The sequence below is a fragment of the Phaethon aethereus genome (genome assembly GCF_964289735.1).
Source record: "Phaethon aethereus genome assembly, chromosome: 12".
NCBI classification, from domain to species: Eukaryota; Metazoa; Chordata; class Aves; order Phaethontiformes; family Phaethontidae; genus Phaethon; species Phaethon aethereus.
Genome location: NC_138588.1, coordinates 10,665,586 through 10,686,396, shown reverse-complemented (window position 1 = coordinate 10,686,396; position 20,811 = coordinate 10,665,586). Strand labels below are relative to the sequence as shown.

Sequence of the window (20,811 nt, the reverse complement as noted above, 5' to 3'; positions counted from 1 at the left end):
CTGAAACAGAGATGTTCTGGACTGATAATTCCAAGTACAGCCAAACTTGCAGAGAGATATACAGGTTAAGATTTGTATTTGGGTCTTGTTATTTAAAATGGATAGTGTTTAGGCTTCATATAATAACATTTTACTCTGTAGAGAGTGCAGAGGAAGCCAGGCCTGTAGAAAGTGCAAGTGAAAATAGGATTACTGCCACAGTTAACTTCAGCATGGCTTAACTGTGAGAGTGAGACTATCTTATTGTTTACAATTTGTAAAGTAGTGGAGAATGTGAAGAGATATAATTATGCAGGATAAGAATAGATCAACGGAATCATTAAGAGCACAGTATTTCACACCGCTGTTTGCAAATTCACTAGATTGTGCAGGTTCTAGCATCAGTAGTTTCTAGTGTCATGATTGTCTTCAGTCTGAGAATTCACAGATATATAGGGCAAAAGGAATCCTCTGCAATTAAATGAAAGGGCGGATGAATTTATTTCCCTGCCTTTGCACAGTCCATTGTTCTTGGATTCCGTCTGTATTTTGAAAAGTCTTAGAATGCTAAAGACAAACATATGAGAATCTGGAACCATGCTAAAGCTTTAGATATTGAGCTGTTAGGGTTGGCCTCCTAGCTCACATTAGCTTGTACTGGCAAACTAAGAGCTGACTGCGGATAAGAAAATTCAGGGGAGGTTATTGCCACAGATCCATCCAAAAGTGCTCAGGAGTAATTGAAAAATATTCTGTAGGAATAGTGCCCTTCTGTAAATCTTTAAAATTAAACTATGCTGTCAGGAATTCTGTTTAGCCTTACGTGCAAATGGTAGCAGTAAGAGAAGCTGCTAGATATGCAAGAATAGGTGATTTTGCGCCTTTGGTTAGAAATCAGGCATGTATTGGGAACTCTGCATTTCCCCTTGCCCTTGCTGTTTTTAAAAGTAGGGAGTGGAGCATCCCTTGTCCTACAAGAGGCATGACAGCTTTTCCAAAGACAAGGTCAAGTGGACAAACCAAGATTATGTGTACTCTCTTTAGAATTCAGTATATAAAAGCTGCTTTTGAAAAGCTGTTCCTTAGTAGCTGTCCTGCTTCTGAGAAAAACAGTGGTGCTTTCCACTTTGAAGCAGGGGAAGCTGAATGACTTGCCTTCTGAAAGGTGTCTATGTCACTTAGAGATAATTGCTCATTTTATATGCAAGACAAATGCATTAAGAGATTTGATTGTATCAGCAGCAACAATAAGAGTCAGTCCTTCCACCACCGTTCCTGCATTGGTCAAGGTAGGAGGGCTTTTCAGTAGCTCGACTACAGCCTCTGCTTAGTGTTTGGTTGTGTGTCTAATTTTTAATTTCTGGTAGATTCTGTGAAATGCCAGTAACTAGGTACATGCTGAAAAATTGTCACTCTCCACAGCTACAGTCTTCAAACTGCTAGAACAGAGAAGGAAACAGACAACTAAACAAAGTAAGTTTATCTTACTAGCCATCTGCTATGCCATCATAAACTCCAACGCGGTATTCTGAAGGAGTAAAATTATTCTGTTAAATTTCCCGTAGAAAGATAATCATTATTGGAAAGCAATGCATGACTTATGATATGTCTCAATTCGTCTGTCCTGGGAGCTATCCATTGTACGTACACATCTGCTTCTGTACACCCACACAGGATGGGAAGATATTCCTCCACAGGAAGGTCTTCCGTTCCCTTAGTATGCAGGTGGTATATATTGGCAAATCACATATTGTGGACATGGTAGCCAAGTTCCCAGAGTAATGCACACATAGTGAAGCAATTCACTCAACTTCAGCTGTTCGAATGAGCATACAAGATGAATGATGAGGAATATAATCACATGGCCTATCTTTCAATGTTCCTTCTATGATACCTGTTTTGATCACTTATACTTGCTACTGGTTGCATCTGAAATATAGACCACTAAGGGCTTAAAAATGTGTGAGATCTGTCACAGTGAAGACACTTGGTGCTTAAAATATTTTAAAAGAAAATGCAGAGCATTTAAGAAGGCATCATACTTTAATTCCAAAACACTAGACAATGTCTTGCCTTTGAATTACAGATGTTCTTCAGTGTTCTCCATTCGTCATCCCTTTTCTGTTATGTTCATTGAATGTCTTTCTGTAATCACCATTTAAAAATTGCTTAATGAAATTTCTTTGTTGGTCATGGAAGACGGGTGATAAAATTGTAGTGTTGAAACTATCCTGATTAGAGCAGACATCCTGCTCTGAATTAGCAGTTTCTATTTTAATTTTATGTCTTACTTGCTCAGCTGTGTGTCTTAACATTTCAGCAATTCTGGTTCATTCAGAGGATTTATTTCATTCTTTCCAGCAGCAGATCCTGTGTTTATCTTTTCTCACCTCAGTAAGAGCCCTTTCCCCTTCACGGTATCAGTCCTCCAGCATTACTGTACACATCATGTAGAAGAACAAAAATGAGAGTCATTAAACTAATGACCATTAGTCCTAACAGTTGTCAGTGAGCAGATGCCTGCAGTGCCTGTCATGTGACCTTTTAATTGCTCTGCTTTTTTACAGCTAAGGCATGGTTATCTAAGTAGTGGCTTATTTGTAAGTGTTCATGTGAAATACTGTCAGTTGATGCTAGTAGATGAATTTTGACCAGGAAGGACAATCTTTGAATTAATGGTAGGTCCTCTTTCATATTTAGTCTTTTCTGATTTGGAAACTTTGCCTTTTTTGGGGTCCTTCAGCTTATTCTGTTACCTTATTTGCTCTTTGTTCACTTATTGACCTTTTTCTAGTCAGCCTTTGCTTTCTTAATGCTGGACAGTGTGTATGGCTCAATACAACACAGTTAAAACCTTGCCCTGCTCAAGATGCTTTCACTGGCAAGAGACAAAGGCAAAGTACGCTTGGAGAACAAGCACTCCATGTTTGTTGTTGCCCCACCCCCCCAAAAAAAGAGGAAATGAGAAAATGGATGGATCAAAGATACCAAAACTGGAATCACTGGACTGAGGGAATAGTTAAGCTGAGATTTAAATGAGGCTAAATTAAACGTGTAACTGTGGATGCATGCTTGGAGAAGTGAGTTGCAGTGTTTGAACAGTGGGCCTGGGTCAGGGAAAGCATTTCAGCAGCAGAAGGTCAGGTGGGAATGATCAGATACTGTAAGTCAGTGGCAGTAGTCTCAAAGTGGTAGATGACAACAACAGAGATGCTAATAAGACAAAGATAATTTCTTAGGGAAAAATGGCTTACTAGGAAGTAGCATGCTTTACCTGGTGGTTGGTGTATCAGTATTCCTGACCTCAGTAAAGCACAGGAAGCTTAAAATCTCTAGAGTATTTGCAAAAATGCATTTGAGACTTAGAGGCTGCGTGCTGTGAACAGTTTCTTTCGGGAATTTCTCTTTAAAATTATGCTGAAACAGGTGTGCACATGTGGAGGGTGCTTGGCTGAAAGGCATTCACCTCATGTGCCTTATTAATAGCCTTAAACCAACATTCCTACAGCAGAGCCATGACCATTTAACTGCTTCCTTATTGTGAAAATGTGCCTGACCGAGTCAATGTGCTAGGCTGCTCAGTCCATAAACCCTGCAAAGGGACTTACTGCGATGGTGAAAGAAGAGTGGATGAAGAACTGGGTTAATATCACTAAAATTATCAGAAGTGGTGGAAAACTAGCAGTGGAAAAATCATGTTTTCCTCACCATGTGTTAGACACATTCATGTGCTGAGCTGTTGTAAATCATAAGTTAGCCTGAGAATGAACATCTGGCTGTGGCATTCTCTACAGTCTAATTTCTTCTGGGTGAGAAAGGATTCATTGGCTACGGGTAACAGGGAGGAGAACCGTTTTATTTATGCTCTTATTCAGAGTGATCTGTCTTTAGAATTTTGGGACATCCTCCTGGCCCTTCTTTGAAGATATGATGACGAGGTGGTAGGAGGCACTCTCAGCGCTCTCCTGAAAAAGGTGGATGAAGAAGTGTTATCCCAAGCTCTCCTGTTCCATGGGACAACAGTACTAGGAGTGTGTTTATAAGCGTGTTTGTCTTTTGTGGGTGCTGTTAGGCCACCACACACTACCTTTCCCATCTTATTTGAGAAAAGGGAGAAAATTATTTCTGATAAGGGACAGCGTAATATAGCACAGAAAAACCCTACAAGCCCATCCAAAGGCCTAGATTACAAGCTAGGCAAAATCAGAGCAAAAATGTACAGTTTTAGCAATGAAGATAAATAAATGTGTGCATAATGTATATATTAGGTATATTTCCTTTTCCCTGGTACACTCTAAACTGAACCTTACAGAAAATGTTTCCTATTCTAAAAAAAAAGTGGTGACCATGCTGCAGAAATTTCTGCACACAGTTCCGTGGCTGGTGTTGTGCAGATCATATTAGTGCCTTTGGAACCTACAAGAGAAGTTCTGGCGCCACTGAGGTCAGTTCTCCATTTACTTGGGCCATTTCATTCCATTAATCTGTATATGCACAAGCCTTTACACAGCCTTATCTATGTGTATTTATTCCTTGTGGAAGTCACTGAAGTAGGTCAGCAAACACTGCTGATCAATAAAGATTGTTCTTATGTCTTGTGTCATTTTAGTTTTAGTTATTTTAGTATAGCTGAGTGACCTTTGTGTGTGTGACATGAGTATATTCTTTTTTAGAGGGATATTTAGATCTCCTACAGTAAACTGATTTGACTCATCTCTGAAGAGGAATCTTGCCACCTAATTCTTTGTATTACTGGATTATATCTGTTTATATGGTATTTACAGGACTCTCTGAGGGTCTCGTTCATTGACATATTTTGTGATGGTAGACGTTGATTGTCAGAAATTTTCTATCTTCCTAATCTGACTAAGTTCTATAGTTGCATGCTCTTTTGGTTCTCCTATTTGAGTTTTGGCCTGTTTGATCTTCAAAATAGTTGCATCAAAGATGTATTTTCTTTTTCAGAAATTATTCCAGTTTTGGTGGCTGAGAGTTTGCCTATTTCGAGGTCTATTTATGTTATGAGAATTTGCAGTCGTTTACAGTGGCAGAGCAATTCCATACATTTCATCTACCTGTTTGGTTCGTGATAAACACCATGCTGTTGCTGATGACAACTTTGCATATACAGTATGCAATGAAGAAAAATTACTAGTGCTAGGGCAGGCTTTTTGGGGGCTGAATTCTTGCCAGTTTTCCCCTGCCACCTGAATCAAAAGCAGATGTACTGAAATTGAGGGCAGGGAGGAAATTCCTTGTCATTAGCAATGAAAGGCATGGCAATGCTCTGCAATATATGATAGAGTCACTCAGCCTTCCCCACGTTACAGAAGTCTGTATTTATAATTGCACTTGTGAACGTCTTTAATGTCAGGGATCTTCAGTATTTAGCTCTGAAGTATATAATGGTTTAGGATTCTTTCCCCCCTTGCCCCAAGTGCCGTGGTTTTAATACCATTCCATTGCCCCACACATTTCCCCTCTTTGTTTTAATTATGCAACAGGAATTCTCTTAAAAATCTGGATCTGCCACTAGATCTAGCAGGTGTTTGGCTTCTGAGTGTCAGAGTTTTTTTCGTTATGCAGCTTATGGATGAGAATTTCACTGCCCTTAGGCACAATTTCAACTGAAGTATATGAAAAGCACGTTACTATGTCAGTTCAAATTATATCACTATTAAAGAAAAAACTCAGAAGGAAATTAAGTACAAATAATCACACTAACATAATGTAACATAACATTAATGTTATAATTTAAAATAAAAAGAATCAGGACAATCCGAGTCAAGAGTCCCGTGTCATTCTTAGCCAGACTCTCCTGAGAGCAGCTGTCGTAAAAGGAGGGTAATGACAACTTTGAGTCATATGACATCTCTATATACTATAGTACTATGATACTATAGTATATAAGAACTAAGTGTATTATCTAACTCTGTGTATAGGAACTAAGTATTGTTTGAAGTCTCGTTATCCTACTTTCTCTCATCATTAACCTATTTATCTGATAGTGGCTAACAAATTTTTTTACAGTACCCAACAATGTGCAATGTCGCATTTTGCTCAGATAAAAATATGTGAATTGCTAGCTACCTGTATTGTCCTCCGTGATGTGTTTAAGCCTGCGTGTAGAAAGGTTGGTCATATCTAGCGGAGGATATTGTTCTTTAAATGCTGAATCATGCAGTCACGTCAGTGTGGGCATGTCACTGTGGCCAAATGAAAAAAGGGGCATTTTGCAAGTGCCATGCAGAATTGCTTACAAAATGGTGCCATGAAGCTTCACCTGCCCAAAACTCTTGCTTTAAGTTAGCTTTTTAGGAGGCTTCCTGTTTAGGTGTTACTTGGGAGCATTCACTCCTTTCTTGTACCCTTTCATTAGCATTATTAGAGCGATTATCCAGTCTGGATACTGGGGAAGGGCATGAGAAGGAAGTAATTTGTTAGAAAAGGGTGATGTTGCACTTGCAAGACTATCGGATGCTATTCATCTCACTAATAAAGGATTAGGGACCTGCAGCCCATAGCCTGCTACAGCCTCTCATTCATCTCATGTGGCCTGCAATCATCAATTTTTGTGTTGTTATTTAATAGTCCTAAGGTTTATGTTAATGCATGGCCTGCCACAGCTACTAAGGTGTCTTGCTTGACCCTCCATGCTAGAGGCTCGTACTGCTCAGTGAAGGAATCGCACCATATCCTTTCTCATTTCATTTTATTCTTTCTTTTACTCCTTAAGCAGTGTGAATTTTCATTCAATGCATGTGTTGATTTGGGCTTTATAATTCCATATGGTCCCACATAGCCTTAAACTATGCTCCTTTCTTGCCTTTTGTAAATAAATCTGCTTGTTCCTCAAACATTATGCTTCCAGTTTCCTCCAGTATGTTACTGGAGCTGCAATCATGTCCATAGATAAGCAAGATTGTTTCCTGCAAATGAATCCATTCAGTTGTTAGCAGTTAGTCAGTTTAGCAAAAAAATTCTTTCACCACATGGTGTTCATGATACAGGACACTTCAATAAAACTTTAAGAAAATATTACGGATTATCCTGTTTTTTTTGCTAAGGATGCTGACAGTACTTCTGTAGTGCATTTTTTGTGTGGAGATCATAAGGAGCCTGAGGAACCTTCAATGAATGAGGGAGTTCCATATAATGCTGAAAGGACTTGATTTATGACAAGAATTTTACCAATTGTTAGGTTACTAAACAAAGGATAAAAAGAGGGTTTTGTCTGGAATAGTGGAACATATGGTGAAGGAAGGGATAAAAAAGACTTCAGTTACCTATGTCTGTCTTGCTTGCAAGACCTTAAACAAAGTTTTTAATGAAATAGTATTTTCTGTCTCATTTCCAAATTTTTAACAAGATATTCCTTCCTTTTCACTGTTCTAGGCACAGAGGAGCATTCATCAAGAGGATTTTAGTAAAACTAAAGTTTTACTTTAAACTTTAGTAAAACTTAAGTAAAACTTAAAAAAAAAAAAAAAAAAAAAGCGAAAACACTCCTCAACCACTTCCCCTACCCCCAAAGCACCAAACCTCAGAGAATGTGTAGGTAGAATCTTCCTTCACCATTCAAAGCTGCTGTTAGAATTTCACATTATTGTAAGGCAGCACTTTATTTAAGATAAATTGTTGAACAAGACCTTTATATAAAACACATAACTAAAGGAGCAGAAAAATGCAATGGAGCAGTCAAGCTGTGCATACAGGAGATACGAGTTCAAGAATGAATTTCTTTCCTTCCTGACAGCAGGTACAGTCCCTCCTCACCACACTGCCAGCTCCTCTCAGCCTTTCAACACCGGTGCCACTGGCATACTTCATGCAGCTTCTCAGCATCTGTAAGGAGACAGAACATAGACATCCCGCTATGCTGGGAGTGTAAGTACTATCACCACTGTGGCAGGAAATCAGAGGAAACATTAAAATTACTAGGGGTTTTTATTATATAGTTTCTTCTCTTCCTACTGGTAAATACATATCTTTGCAACCCTTTTTTCTTGTTTTTAAGAATAGGCTTGTACACTCTGTATGTGAAACTCTGCTCTCAGTGGTAATAGTAATACCCAGGTTTTGTAGTATATGTTTTATCCATATGCCATAAAATTGCTTTTACGTTGGCTCTAAATATTGTTGTGCCCATTGCCCCAAGGCTAAACTAATGACTTGGGAAATAGTTGGGCATTACATATTTTGAAAGCAGAATCTGAGCCACAGCCACTAACTTTCTGAGAGTAACTGGAAATGAACTGCTGTAGGGTCGTCTCATCCAAGTGCTGTATTTTTCACTTTGGCTCTTACTTATGCAAAGCTGGAGAGCACCGAGTATCTAGTGTTATTCACAGTCTTAGCAGTAAGTTTTATGTTGCAAGGGATGTTGCCCTGCTGTGGATGTATTCGGGCCCTGGTTCTTTAAGGATGGTGGTGCGAACTTCACCATTGATATCACTGGGAGCAACTTCAGTCTGCTAGTGCAGCTCATTTAAAAGCGAATACTAGGCACATATCCTTTGGAAAGAAGGCAGAGTCTGCCCAACACAGAATTTAGAAGCAGCTTCACTGGAAGAAGGAACACTCCAGGGTTCATATTTCTTTTGGAAATATGAAACAGAGTTGATATTTAAGCTGGGTTTTGAAACTAAATGAGATTTTGGCTAAATACTACTGTAGCCTCTCCGTGAAAAGTTTAATCTTTTAGCCAGACTATAGCAAGAGAAAATTTAAGTAGTATTTGATAAATATCCAAAAGCTTAATCACTAGCATAAACTTCAGAAGTTACAGAAAAAGATTTTCAAAATGTGTTGATCTCAGTCTGCAGCCTAAGCTATGCCAAAGAAAATGTGTTTACATTTAATCAGGAAAAATTTTGGTAGAAATGTCCTTTTGAAAAGACTGAAAGGTAGTATCTTAAAACCAAAACAATCTCCATTATCCTTCTTGTGTTCAGTGTTGGCTTGAAGTTGTACAAACCTACAGCATGAAAATAGGCTTAGATTGAGCACTATCGTTTTGATGACATGATCTTAAGCACATTCAAGTCAGTGGAATGACTCCTAGTGCTTGAATGGGCACTGGATGGGCTTGGTTTGAGCAGCAGAGACGTAGGCAGTTGCTTTCTTGCGGTTGTGAATACGATTACAGTTATAGCTTAAATTCAGTTTTCAATAGTAGACACTATTCAAGCAATAGCTGAACTTTCAGTTTCTAAGTTGCTTGCTGACAGCATTTTACTGTGTCATAAATAGGTGGCTTATACGAAATACTTACAATTTCTTTCACCTATCTTTGTGTGTATCTTCAGGTTACAGGCAAATTTTCCCAAGCTTGTTTTATTTCTACATGTTCTAAAAGGTCTAGAATGAGAGATGAGAGGAAAAAAATCATTAGATTTGGGCTTAAATCAGGTGTGAAGTCTGCCTTTAATACAGAGCATGCACCACAGAAAAACAATCCTTGAGTCACTTGAGCTCTGTCCCTGGAATAACTTTTGGTTCAGTCTTTCAGGTTGTCTTGTCATGTCACTTGTGACTTTCCTGATGAAATCTGACAGTCATGTTCAGTATTTCAGGGTTTGTTTATGAAGAAGTGCTTGACTTTCATCAGTTTAGCTGAGTCCTTTTTCTTTTTTTAGAAGAAATGATGTTTATAGTTTAATTCTCATTTGAAATGCTGGCCTCTTGGTTTAATATTAATAATATTAATAATTAAATAATTGGCCTGGTCTCCAGACATGCTGGGCTGCTGACAGATTCTGTGGAAACTCAGTTCACTTGCAGGGTCTTTAAATATTTCAGAGCGTCTAGCATTAGGAAGCTGTTTTTGTAAATCTTGGCCATGACAAAAGCTAATCTGAGTCTTACTAGATATCTGTTCATCAGAATTGCTTGCCCTGGAGATGCCTGAAGTTCTGAACTGTTAATGTGACTTCATCTGCTAACACACATCTTCATGTTGTGATGAGACTGGAGTCCTATGCTCTATCTTACTTTTTTGTACTTCAGTCCTTGAAAATCCATTAAACTGAACTGCTACTTAGCTGGTATATTACTTCCCTGGGGCATAAATCATATGCTACAGCAGCTTAGTAGACAAATATTTAACTTGAATTAAATTGGAAGGCACACATTTTGGTATATGATTGGACTTGCCATACATATTAATCTGACAAACATGTATTTACAAGTCATTAAGAATGCAGATAGTTTTTCCTCACTTTATCTGCTTTTCCTGTCTTTTTCCCTAAAACAGGGATTTTTGGAAAATAACACTCTCAAGACCTTGCCCAATTTTCCCCTTCCAACAAGAACTAGTAAGAGTCACAGAACTATGGGAAGCAAACTGCCTTCACTGTGCTGGTCTTTTTTTATAGAATTACTTTGGGCAGGATAGTGCGGTTGTGCGTAACTATGAAGCTTTAGGTGACCGGACGTTTATCTTTCATCTGCTCCTCTTTTTAAAAACAAGATAGTGAGGCGGTTTCAGGAGGAGCGTGGTATTTTGTCATCTTTGGCATTTAAAATAGATGATTTGGAAGTTTTAATTTTCTTCATTACACAAAACCATTTGTTCTTGTTATGCCCCCAATTTCAGCAAGCACATGGGCTTAGTTAAGGAATGACTGTTTTAAGTCTAGGTAATGCTGATTTGCATTAAGAAGTGTACATATGAGCATAGTTCTTTTTCTCTTAATGTGTTCTAAAATTAAAAATTTCTCTGTACCTGAAAGATTAGTGTTTTATTTCTAATTATGTTCAAGTCATTTCTTTGAGACATTCCATCTGATTTCTCATCTTCTTGACCTTCACAACTCGGACTTAGCAGAAAGCTCACTTTAGAAATCTGCTGCTGTTTATATGTAAATATGGAACAATTACTCTCCGGTCTCCTGGTGGCTATGATTAAATAGAATAGTGGCATCTTATTATGAGGTTCGGTTGAACTTTGTCGTAGCCTTTGTTACCAAATGATCCCCGAGAACTGTAGACTAAACTATGTTTTTTAACTTACCTGAAATTACAATAACAGTTTAAATCCTCGGATTTAAATTCTTAATCTGTACCTTGGAAGGAATGACTACTGATTAATGTTTGTAATTTTTAGTCATAGGGAAACTATATTTTAGCAATTGCTCTGACTTGATAATTACAAGTGAGTTGGATGGCAATAATTAATATTAAACCTAGGTATCAAGGCAAAAGAGCAGTTGAAGTAGTTTGCCTTGTGTACTGGTTTGAGTGCACTAACAGGATTCCTTTTGGGTCAAACTGAACCAGAAGATGTGCCCCAGCAGCACACCTACTTTGCTTCAGTCACTAAGAGATACTCAGTCCATAGGATTTGCTAGAGCTAGCTTAAAACAAGCTGCTATCCTTCAAATACGCTTTGTGTGGGCATTCGGTAGTGCACACCATTTTTTGTTTTCTTTAGATTCAATCCTACTGGGCTGTGCTACTTGCTAATGTCAGTATTGTCTGGGAAGCACTTGGTAATCATCCCTCTTACTTTCAGTAATAAAATATAAAATCCTCAAATCCAGCAACTTCAACTTGGGCAGATGCTTCTAGTCGGCTTCTAGTCAGAGCGATATACAGAGCAATGAAATGGGGCAGCAGTAAAAATGACAACATGCAAGTCTTGGTGGAGGGAGATCTAAAAACAAGAGGCTTGGATATAAGCTATTAATTTTGTTTTCTGCAACTGAAAGTGGAAGAGTACTTTAGTCTTTAAACACTCAGGTGGGGAGCGATGAGTGAGGAAGCGGTCATGACCTGAGATCAAAGCTGTGCTCAGAGCATAAGCCTTTGAATAAAACCAGTGCCATTTTACACCTCCCAGAACCTACATACATTATCTACTTATTGGGACAGTTCTCCTTGATCACACAGGTAGAATGATGTAGCATGGATGACCTAATTTTTTTCAGTTTCTGATTAATAAGTTCTGATTAACTGATACCCAGAAAGATTTTCAAATGCCCATTTCTTTCCAATTTTTAAATGTTCTTCTTTGTCAGTATGGTAGTACACACTTCCTTGCTACCTGATATATTAATTTCAATGAATTTTATACAGTGATTATTATAATATCTGGTTTGACTACGTTATCACCTTCTACTGTCTTCATATGCTTAAGATCGTAAAAGCTGGTTTAAAATGCCTGTTCTAAATTTTAAGTGTACTTTTAATTTGATATGTTTAATGTAAAGTTATTAACATTAAACTGGCCATTAAACAGACTTAAAACACTAACATGAAATATAATTGTTTTCTGAAACTTGCACTTGCAACCTTTAGTTTAAAACATGAATTTATATTGGATTAGGCAAGTCATTGAGATGATCCCAGATATACTACAAACCTACAGACTGTTGAAATTTGAATGGCGTTTAAGCAAAAGTGCCTATAGAAATATAAAAGCCTCACAAGGAACATTGGTAGATTCCTCAGTGGGGAATAAAGTGGACTAAGTGGAAACAGCACGTTTTGTGTTGAGTACAATGTATTGTACTCAATGAAAGTGTACTGGATACATGCAGCTTATTTGAAGATATCTATATCTAGAGGGCAAAAATTGTTTTTCTGCTACTTTGATACAAAAGAGTTCTTTGAGAATTTGATGCTTTGATCTTTTTAATGACCTTCTTGATTTGGGTTGTTTATCAGCTGTAATTACTTGGCTTCAACATCTCCTTGCCATAACAACTGGTAGTGTGTTCTTAGTAGATTTTTATTTTTAATTAAATGCTTTCCTGCATTATTCCTTACTTTAGTAATACTAGGTAGGTAGTAGTACCTATTGCTGTTAGCAGATCCATTGTAACCTCCTGTGTAACCTTATGAAACTTTCATCTTTTACACTGGTTTTCCCATGCTTGGAAACCAGATTTTGCTTGCCTTAATCTAGCAAGCATTCTTCTGCGTCTCCAGTAGCTAGATGCTCATTAGCTTTAAATGTGAAAATCGAACGTGTGTCAGAGAAGCCCTTAGTTTTTCATGTCATACTTATTAAATTGTTGTTTCAGCTTCAAATGTTGGCATCTTTTATATTCAAGGCATAATACTGATGAACGTCCAAAGACTTTCCATTTTAAACGCTTAGCTTATAAAGAAGAGAAACACATGCAAGTTAATTGCTACCTATACTACTGACCAATTTGTTTATGGGAAGTTTAGCAACAGTATGATAGACGCATTTATCTAGAGAAGTCTGGTGGGGTAATCTGGATTCTCTTCTGTCTATAAATTAGGCAGCTCTTTCAAAAAATTATCAGTTGCTAGCACTTAACACTATTCTTTTCGAAAGTATTTTACAAATATAAACTAAACTTTACAATACATCATTAATATAGGTCAGTTGGTGTTGCAATTGTGTTTTAAACCTGGGGAAACTGAGGTGGAAATGTTAAGTGCTTTAACTCAGGCCACCAGAGATTTAGAACACAAATCTCTTATCCATTAGTCCTGTACTGAAATCATAGGATTACATCATTGCCGTATTCCTTCACATAGGATCTATCGATAGCCCATTGAAACCAGTGGGGAAAAATGCCAGATTATGTCAGCCAGTTTCATGTCTGGGTTATACTTAACGTGTCAAGGCTTGCATCAGCTGCAGCCAGCTTGCATTTAGCATGAAGCATAACTATGAATCTCTCTTGGTTGCTTTATGGGGAAACTGTTGTTATCAAATGGAAATTTATTCCATATTTTATGATTTAATTCTGCATAAATAAAGTCAGTTGGCTAAAGTGAGACCACTGCTGTAATAGGCTTTATAGAAATGTCATGATAACATGATGTGAACATGAATTACTCTTATGCAGGACTGATGAAAAAATCCTCTTTAAAACCTTGTTCAGTCTTGCATGCTAAAATATGACCTTTACCCTAGTCTAGACATGTCCTTTGCAAGCTATTTCTAGTTTATATGAAGATTGCTTGATTTAAAACAAGTATGTTAATTTAATGCTGTCACGAATGATGGGTTTTACAGTCTGAGAGGCTGACAGCAGCTTCTTTGCAGAACAGAGTAAGCAAAAGCAATGTAAGCTTCTCCAGACCCATACTGTGAATGACATGTCATCTGCTTTTTATGATACAAGTTTTGAGCTTCAGAAAGTGAATTTACTGCAGAAGAGAAACTGCAGGTCTTGCCTTCCTTTTCCACCACAAACTGGTTGAATTATGTGGATTGCTTTAGAAATCTCTAGTTATCTGGCACTGAGATAACACACCCATATTTGGTACAGTTCTAGTCAACAGTCGAGAAACTGGTCGATGGCAACTGCTAGCTTTCATGTAAAATTACTATGTGCATGTCAAAATATAGCAAACCCCATTAATAAACCCCATTTATTAAGTTGACTCATTGGGAAACATCCAGCAGTAACTTGTACCATCTCAGACCTTGTTTTCTTCCCCGAAAGGTTTCAGCCTCTTGGAAGGTAATTTTCATTTCCCTGGCCTTTCCACTCTCCCCCTACCACAGCTGGCCTCAGTATCCTGCACTCAGAACACGATTGCTGATTTTCTTGTGTGCAAACCAATTAACTTCTCAGAGTTACCATGTAGTAGGAATAAGGACACACGTGTCAGCGCAGTATATTTTCTATGTATCTGGGATGCTTTAGACCTACAACACAATGACAGGGAATTCAACCGGGATGTGTTCAGCATGTCTAGCACATTCCAGGTGTGTTGTGATTATTGAACATGTATAGTTAAGCAAAAGCTGTTTGTCTAATAAGGGCCCAGGTATCAGCCCAGTTGGAGATATTGGCTGATTCTGACAGAATTAGCTCCTCTGTAGCTTGAAATGGGCCCTTCATCCTGTCCCAGTCTATTCTCAAATGCTCTTCACCAACTGCGAATTGTGTACAGAACCAATATTGGCCACTGCCTGGTGTTCTCTCCAGTCACCCCCTGCTCCCTTCTGATTTCTTCTTTGCAGTAGTATGCTATCTATCTTTCTATCCTGAAGGATAGAAAGGTAATTCATTGTGTCATGGTTTCATAGGTTACCCTACTTTGAGGAGGCTGGACTAGATGAACTCTCAAGAATAAATTATTCTATGTCTTTGTATCTTCCTCTAATAATAGATATACTGTATTTAACCAAAAGCCTGTTATCTGTAGCAGCCAGTAACTGTCTAGTGAAGTATATAAGGAAAAAGAAAGTATATTGCTTAATGTTGCTTTTCCAGTGTGGTGTTTGTGGTGATAGTTGATAAGCCAGAGATGGTATCCTTTTATTTAATAGATGATTCTGCTATGGAGGCATCTTGTTTGGGTTTGGACCCCTGTAAGCATTTGGTATATCCTTGTCACAGATGTCTGTAGCAAAGTATCCACCTAGAAATACTGTAGAATACCTGAAAACATACCATTTTTTTCCCCCAGAAGTTTGTATCTACTCTTTGTAATTATATGCATACAGTTTTTAAAATTTTGACTTGTGTTTGTAGTAGCTGTAATTTGGTCTTTCTGAATCTCTTACAGACAAGAGCAGAGCAATCCCAAGGTGCATACTTCTTGCCCGAGTTTGCACTTTCTCCACAGGGGAGTTTTCTTGAGGATACCACAGGGGAACAATTCCTCACTTACCGTTACGATGACCAGGTCAGTATGCCCTATGTGAAAATGATAAAGATTGTCCCATGCATATAACTCTGAGCTATAATTACTGTGAAACAAATTAAGGAAAAAAGTGTGTGTTATCTTTTGAAGACATCAGATCTATAGCAAATTGAATGATAACACACTATAGGAAATGAAAATTAAGGCACTTAATTGTAGAAATAATAGATCAAAACCACTTATGGAAAATATTAATAGGATGTAGTAGAGACAAAAGCAACAGTGTTTTAGTGGTGTGTTAAAAGATGTTTATAGTTAGTTCTGTAAAATGTGTAGAAATAGAGGTTCTTGTCCTTTCTGTGAATTGTTTGACCTATCCTAAATTTTTTTATTTCCTGGATAAATCAGTACGAGGCAGATCTTGCATATCCCAGCTTGTGAAAAGTCAGCACATTTTATTAGTTCATGAAGTTTTCAGAAGGAGGGGTAGAGTGAATTATAAAGAAACAAATGCAAAGTGTAATAATGGATGAAGCAGAGTGTTTAGAAAGCAACAAATTATGTTTTTTAAAGTTAAAGATCTTTAATGCTTTCTCCAGACCCATAGAAACGTTATGTTAAACATGGAATATAGATATAAATGTAAAGAAAGCAACATGAAAGAAATGCTGTTAATCTTGGCAAAAGATCTAAAGTAAACCTAGGAAATGTGTGGCATGCTGTGGAAATTTACTCATAACACAATGTATTCCAGAAGTCAGTTGAACTTCACATCAAACCTGTCCGAATTACATTCATAGACACTTACAGTACATTTCTTAATGTAAGAGGAGGGAATTTGTTAGGAAACACTCCCTTTGAAAGTGAGAGAAGAGCCAAACTTGCCCTGCAGTCACAAGGTATGGTTCTGTCAAGTGACTGCCAGCTTTATTTTGACAGATAGTCTCCTTGCAGGAGCTACTTTAAGAAAAATAGTTTGCTCATTACTACTCTAAAAAGATGAGAACTGAAATGAGCTTATAAAAACTTTAGACTGAGTATCTTTTTAGGAAGACAATATGAAGCAGAAAAGATGCAATAGAAAGCATGCTGAGCTACTGTAAATTTTGAATTTAGTTTAAATATGTTTACAATAATTCATACTTTTGCTACCCTAGAGGGTCTTGATTATCAACAGAAAAGGTACTTGGGTAAGTTGTTCTCTAGACCAAACACCTGGGAAAGCAATAACTTACAGGACAGTAAAATGCAGCTGCAACTTGGGCTGCATTTAATGACACTAGTTGAAAAACCCTATAAAGGTTATACACTTTGATCAAAATAACTTCCATTAAATGCAGAATAATTTGGAGAAGATAAACATAACAGAGGGATAGTCTTAGTCTTTGAATAGACTGTTCAGACTATGTGAATAGCAAAGCTGATTGAAAACAAAAAAAAATTAATTCCCCTCCCCAAAATGCTCAAATACCAGCATAGCTCTAAACAGAAGCCAGTTCCAAGCTCAGTTCCCTTTGATGGAAAGTTTTCCATTAATTCCATTGGTATCTGAATTGGATCTGGGATATCATCAGCTTCTGTTCTTCACAAATGTGATTCAGCTTTGCAGTCTGCTCTTCCCAGACACTTAGTGAGCAGAATGAGTATAAATATGAATTCTTATATGTATAAGTTTGAATTCGTGGAACTCAAAATGGTGCTAACACATGACAATGTTGAAAATAAAAGCAACTGTATTAGTAGTAGTTTCTTTTAAAAGAAATTCAGTCAAGCATTGTTTATTAAAAAATAGAAATACATTGAATGCAGATGGGAAATGATATATAGCTTTAGTTTACCTTTCTGCGAGTAAAACAAGAATTCTTCAGTAAACAGAAAGATTATTGTCCTTAACTTTCTAGGACATTAATCATAGGACCATAATGATGTACAGTTATAATTTACTTATGCTTTTGCTGAAATGTTCATAAAATTTTATCATGTGATCAATTGAGTCAGAAAACTCAAATTTTTTAAATTTTCTGTATTTCATTCTACTCTTCCATATGAAATTTACTCTACAAATGGAAGGAAGTCTTAAGCCAGAGGATGAAAATCCTTCATCAGTTAATTTCTTGAATTTTTGTAAGTTGGTATGTATAGGCTCAATATGTGGTAGTTGTGATAAGGGTATGCAGGTGAATAGAGAGACAGGAATGTATGTACATTGAAAGGCCATTTTTAATTACCTAATGTATCTGACATTGAAATGGAATCAGTACAGGAATGTTGCCACATAATAATAAAAAAAAAATAATAATGCAGTAGCATCTTCTCACACAACTTAATTCAATTTTAGCAATCTACTTTCTATCATGCCCCGCTGTGAAGGGGTGCTGGCCTGTGGGAAATACATTCCTTCCTTTTCCCTGAACACCAGAATTGTCCCATGGGCATCCCTACAGAGCCCTGGTGTTCCTGTACATCCTAAGTTACACTAATTTAGTTGAAAATTTGAAAAGTGGAATAATCTTGTGCACTTGACCCCAACAAAACAAGAGATCAGTCTTATCTGACCTACTGTGAAGATCATACCTCCATCTGTATTCATGGAAGGAAGAAGAACAGGTAAGAGGGATGAGAGGTTCCTAACACTGTGGAAAAGAGGGTAGCTCGTAACATCTGTTCTTTTGGCTAGCCAACAAGATGTCGAGACCCTTGCAGGAAAGATGATCCTTCCATATTTTCCCAAGTGTGCCCTTCTGCCCTTGCACTGTTTCTCACATCCAGGCGAATAAAATTTCTAGTTTGTTGGGTTAGATGGATATTGTTTTTATATAGCATCATCATCGTCATCATGATCCAAGATCAGTTTCCTTACACCCTCCAAACACAGGAATGTTTCAAAGGGGTTTTCTTTGGCTGTTGTGTGTGATATTTTTCAAGCAGGGAGCCAGTTTAATCAGGATCATTCATTCCTTTGTTAGTAAGTAATCTCAGTAAAACAGAACTAGCTTTTACTTAAATATTCAAAAGTATTTGCTATCTGAAAAGACAAGCTTACAGTTTGAAATGGAAGATGAGTAAATATTAATGGGAACACACTGTACTCTGTTCTAGCCCAGCAAAATTACATATGGATTCATGTGGTACATGCAAGATAGTACATTTTGTTCTGGTTTAATCTGGCAGGACTGTGCTCTCATTTTTGTACAGAATCGCACTAACCCCTTTTGCATATTCAGTTGCTATGTGTGTACTTGAGAATTATGTGCAGATGAAATTCTTTGGCTAGATATTTTCAAAATTCAGTGAATATATATTTTTTTTTTTACCCCCTCAATGACTATAGAAGAAAATACTTTATAAGACCTGATTAGATATTGCCACCTTTATTCACTGAGGTGACATCTGGACAGAATGGTACATTATCGTTTTGACACATTTACTGCTTTATCTTCAGGGAAAAAGAAAAACAGTGATTCAAAGCAAATACTTTTGAGGGCTCCCAAAGAACAGAAATGTAGAAATGTTTACATCGAGCATTTTCTTATAGCTCCTGCATTGTTCAGCAAGCTATGTCTTGCATCAGTGCATTGCGTACTGCATTTCTAAAATTCTACTGAGTCAATGTAATTTAAATCTAACTTAGTACCAAATAGGTTTTGATGCACAGCCAAAGACTTCATTTGCCATTAGAAATTTGAGACTGACAAAAATATGCCCCTCTCCTATCATTCTTGAATGAATTTTAAAACAAATATATAAGTAATAGTCTTCCCCCCAACTTTGAGATATGAGTTGAACCTTGCCATAAGGAATAGTTTCCTAGTTTTCTTTCTGGTTTCTTTTGGCTTTTCACCTTTTAATCTACTACAAGGAATTTTTTTTCTTTTCCAGAATACTAGTAGTACTGGAAAGCTTTCTTGCAGAAATGAAATGTTCTTGTTTTCTGACACTTAAGGTACTGCTTCCAAGTATTAAAACCATTCCATATGACGGACCACCAACAAGGACAGCAGTGAAAACTTGCTTGGGCTGAATATGTTTGAAGTACCTTTCCACTTTGACTGGCTGGCTGAAAGCGACAGCTCTTGAGGGGGGGAAGGAAAGAAAAAAGAAAGAGAGGTTATCTTCTTTTAAGTGAGAAAATGTTTGCTTGACCAATTAGCTTTCTAGCTGACCTTGCTCCTTCAGAGTTTTATGATGTTTACTAGTTTAAACTCATAACAAGGACACCCTGATTTGGGAATTAGACATATGGCACAAAGTAGTTCAATGTTGGCAAAGAAATGTAGTGTTTCTAAACAAATCTCTTTTTTTTAAATGCAGTCAGGAAGAGTGATAAATATGGGCATCTTGAAACCAGCCAGCAAACAATTAAAATAATGACAATCTGCACTTTCAGACTTGTATTTAGCTATGCGAGGTAACGTAGAAACCGGTGAGTCTGTTTTCAGCTAGGTGTGCAAGCTGTAATACGTAGGCTGAGGCTGTTACTGTTCTGTTAAGAACTAGCCTTTCTTTGGGTTTGCTAGAAAAGTGAATGCCAAAATTGGGAGAGTAAATATTCTGATATATGCTGCGTCCTCCACAAAGAGAAATACTCTGGCTTTGTTTCTGCTTTTTCAGGAGAGGAAGCAGCATGTTAAAGCATTAAAGGCAGTGGAACCCAGGATCTGGATGACTTAAAAAAATTAATGTAAAAATAAACTGATGGAACCTATTCTTTCACCCTTTTGCTTGTAGCCAGCCAGCAATAAATGTTTGTGTAAGTTTTTCATATCATATGAAGTAAACTATTATGTGGACGGAAGTTGTCTTTTGGATCCCACTGGGCTGACAGCCATTTTCTCCCCAATTTCTCTCACCTGCTTTCCTCACTCCACTTGCTGATGATTGCCATCCTCCCTGGTCTGCCTGTGGAACTGTACGTGAGTCACAGCCTGCTCTTGAGTATCAGCTGCTTGCTGGCTTCTGCTCCTAGTCTGAGCCTTTTTATTCCATTGCCAGCTAGTTTGCATGTAAATCACCAGTGAAAATCTTTGGGCTTGGAGATGAGTCATGTAGAGGACGAATTTACTTCAAATTAACACATCAGTGAAGACAAGCTCTAATCCTGAGAAGGGAGTAAGATTTGTAGTTAACAGCATGCTTGCTACCCAAGTACATAAAGCTCCAGCCCTCTCCTTTTGGAGAAGGAGCCAGAAACTTGTGTTATACTGTGACATGACATTTTTGTTGATACCCTGAAGAAGCATTCAGAACCAT

The 20,811-nt window shown here is 37.5% G+C and overlaps 1 protein-coding gene across 1 annotated transcript in view; it reads left to right on the top strand.

The window, feature by feature from the left end:
* ADAMTSL3 (ADAMTS like 3) overlaps positions 1 to 20,811 on the top strand; it is a gene marked incomplete at both ends in the record, with an annotated part of 187,579 nt that overhangs the window by 14,325 nt on the left and 152,443 nt on the right. The window contains one exon of the mRNA XM_082004922.1: positions 15,484 to 15,603. Coding sequence (XP_081861048.1) covers positions 15,484 to 15,603 — 120 coding nt within the window. The remainder of the gene's footprint in view (positions 1 to 15,483; positions 15,604 to 20,811) is intronic.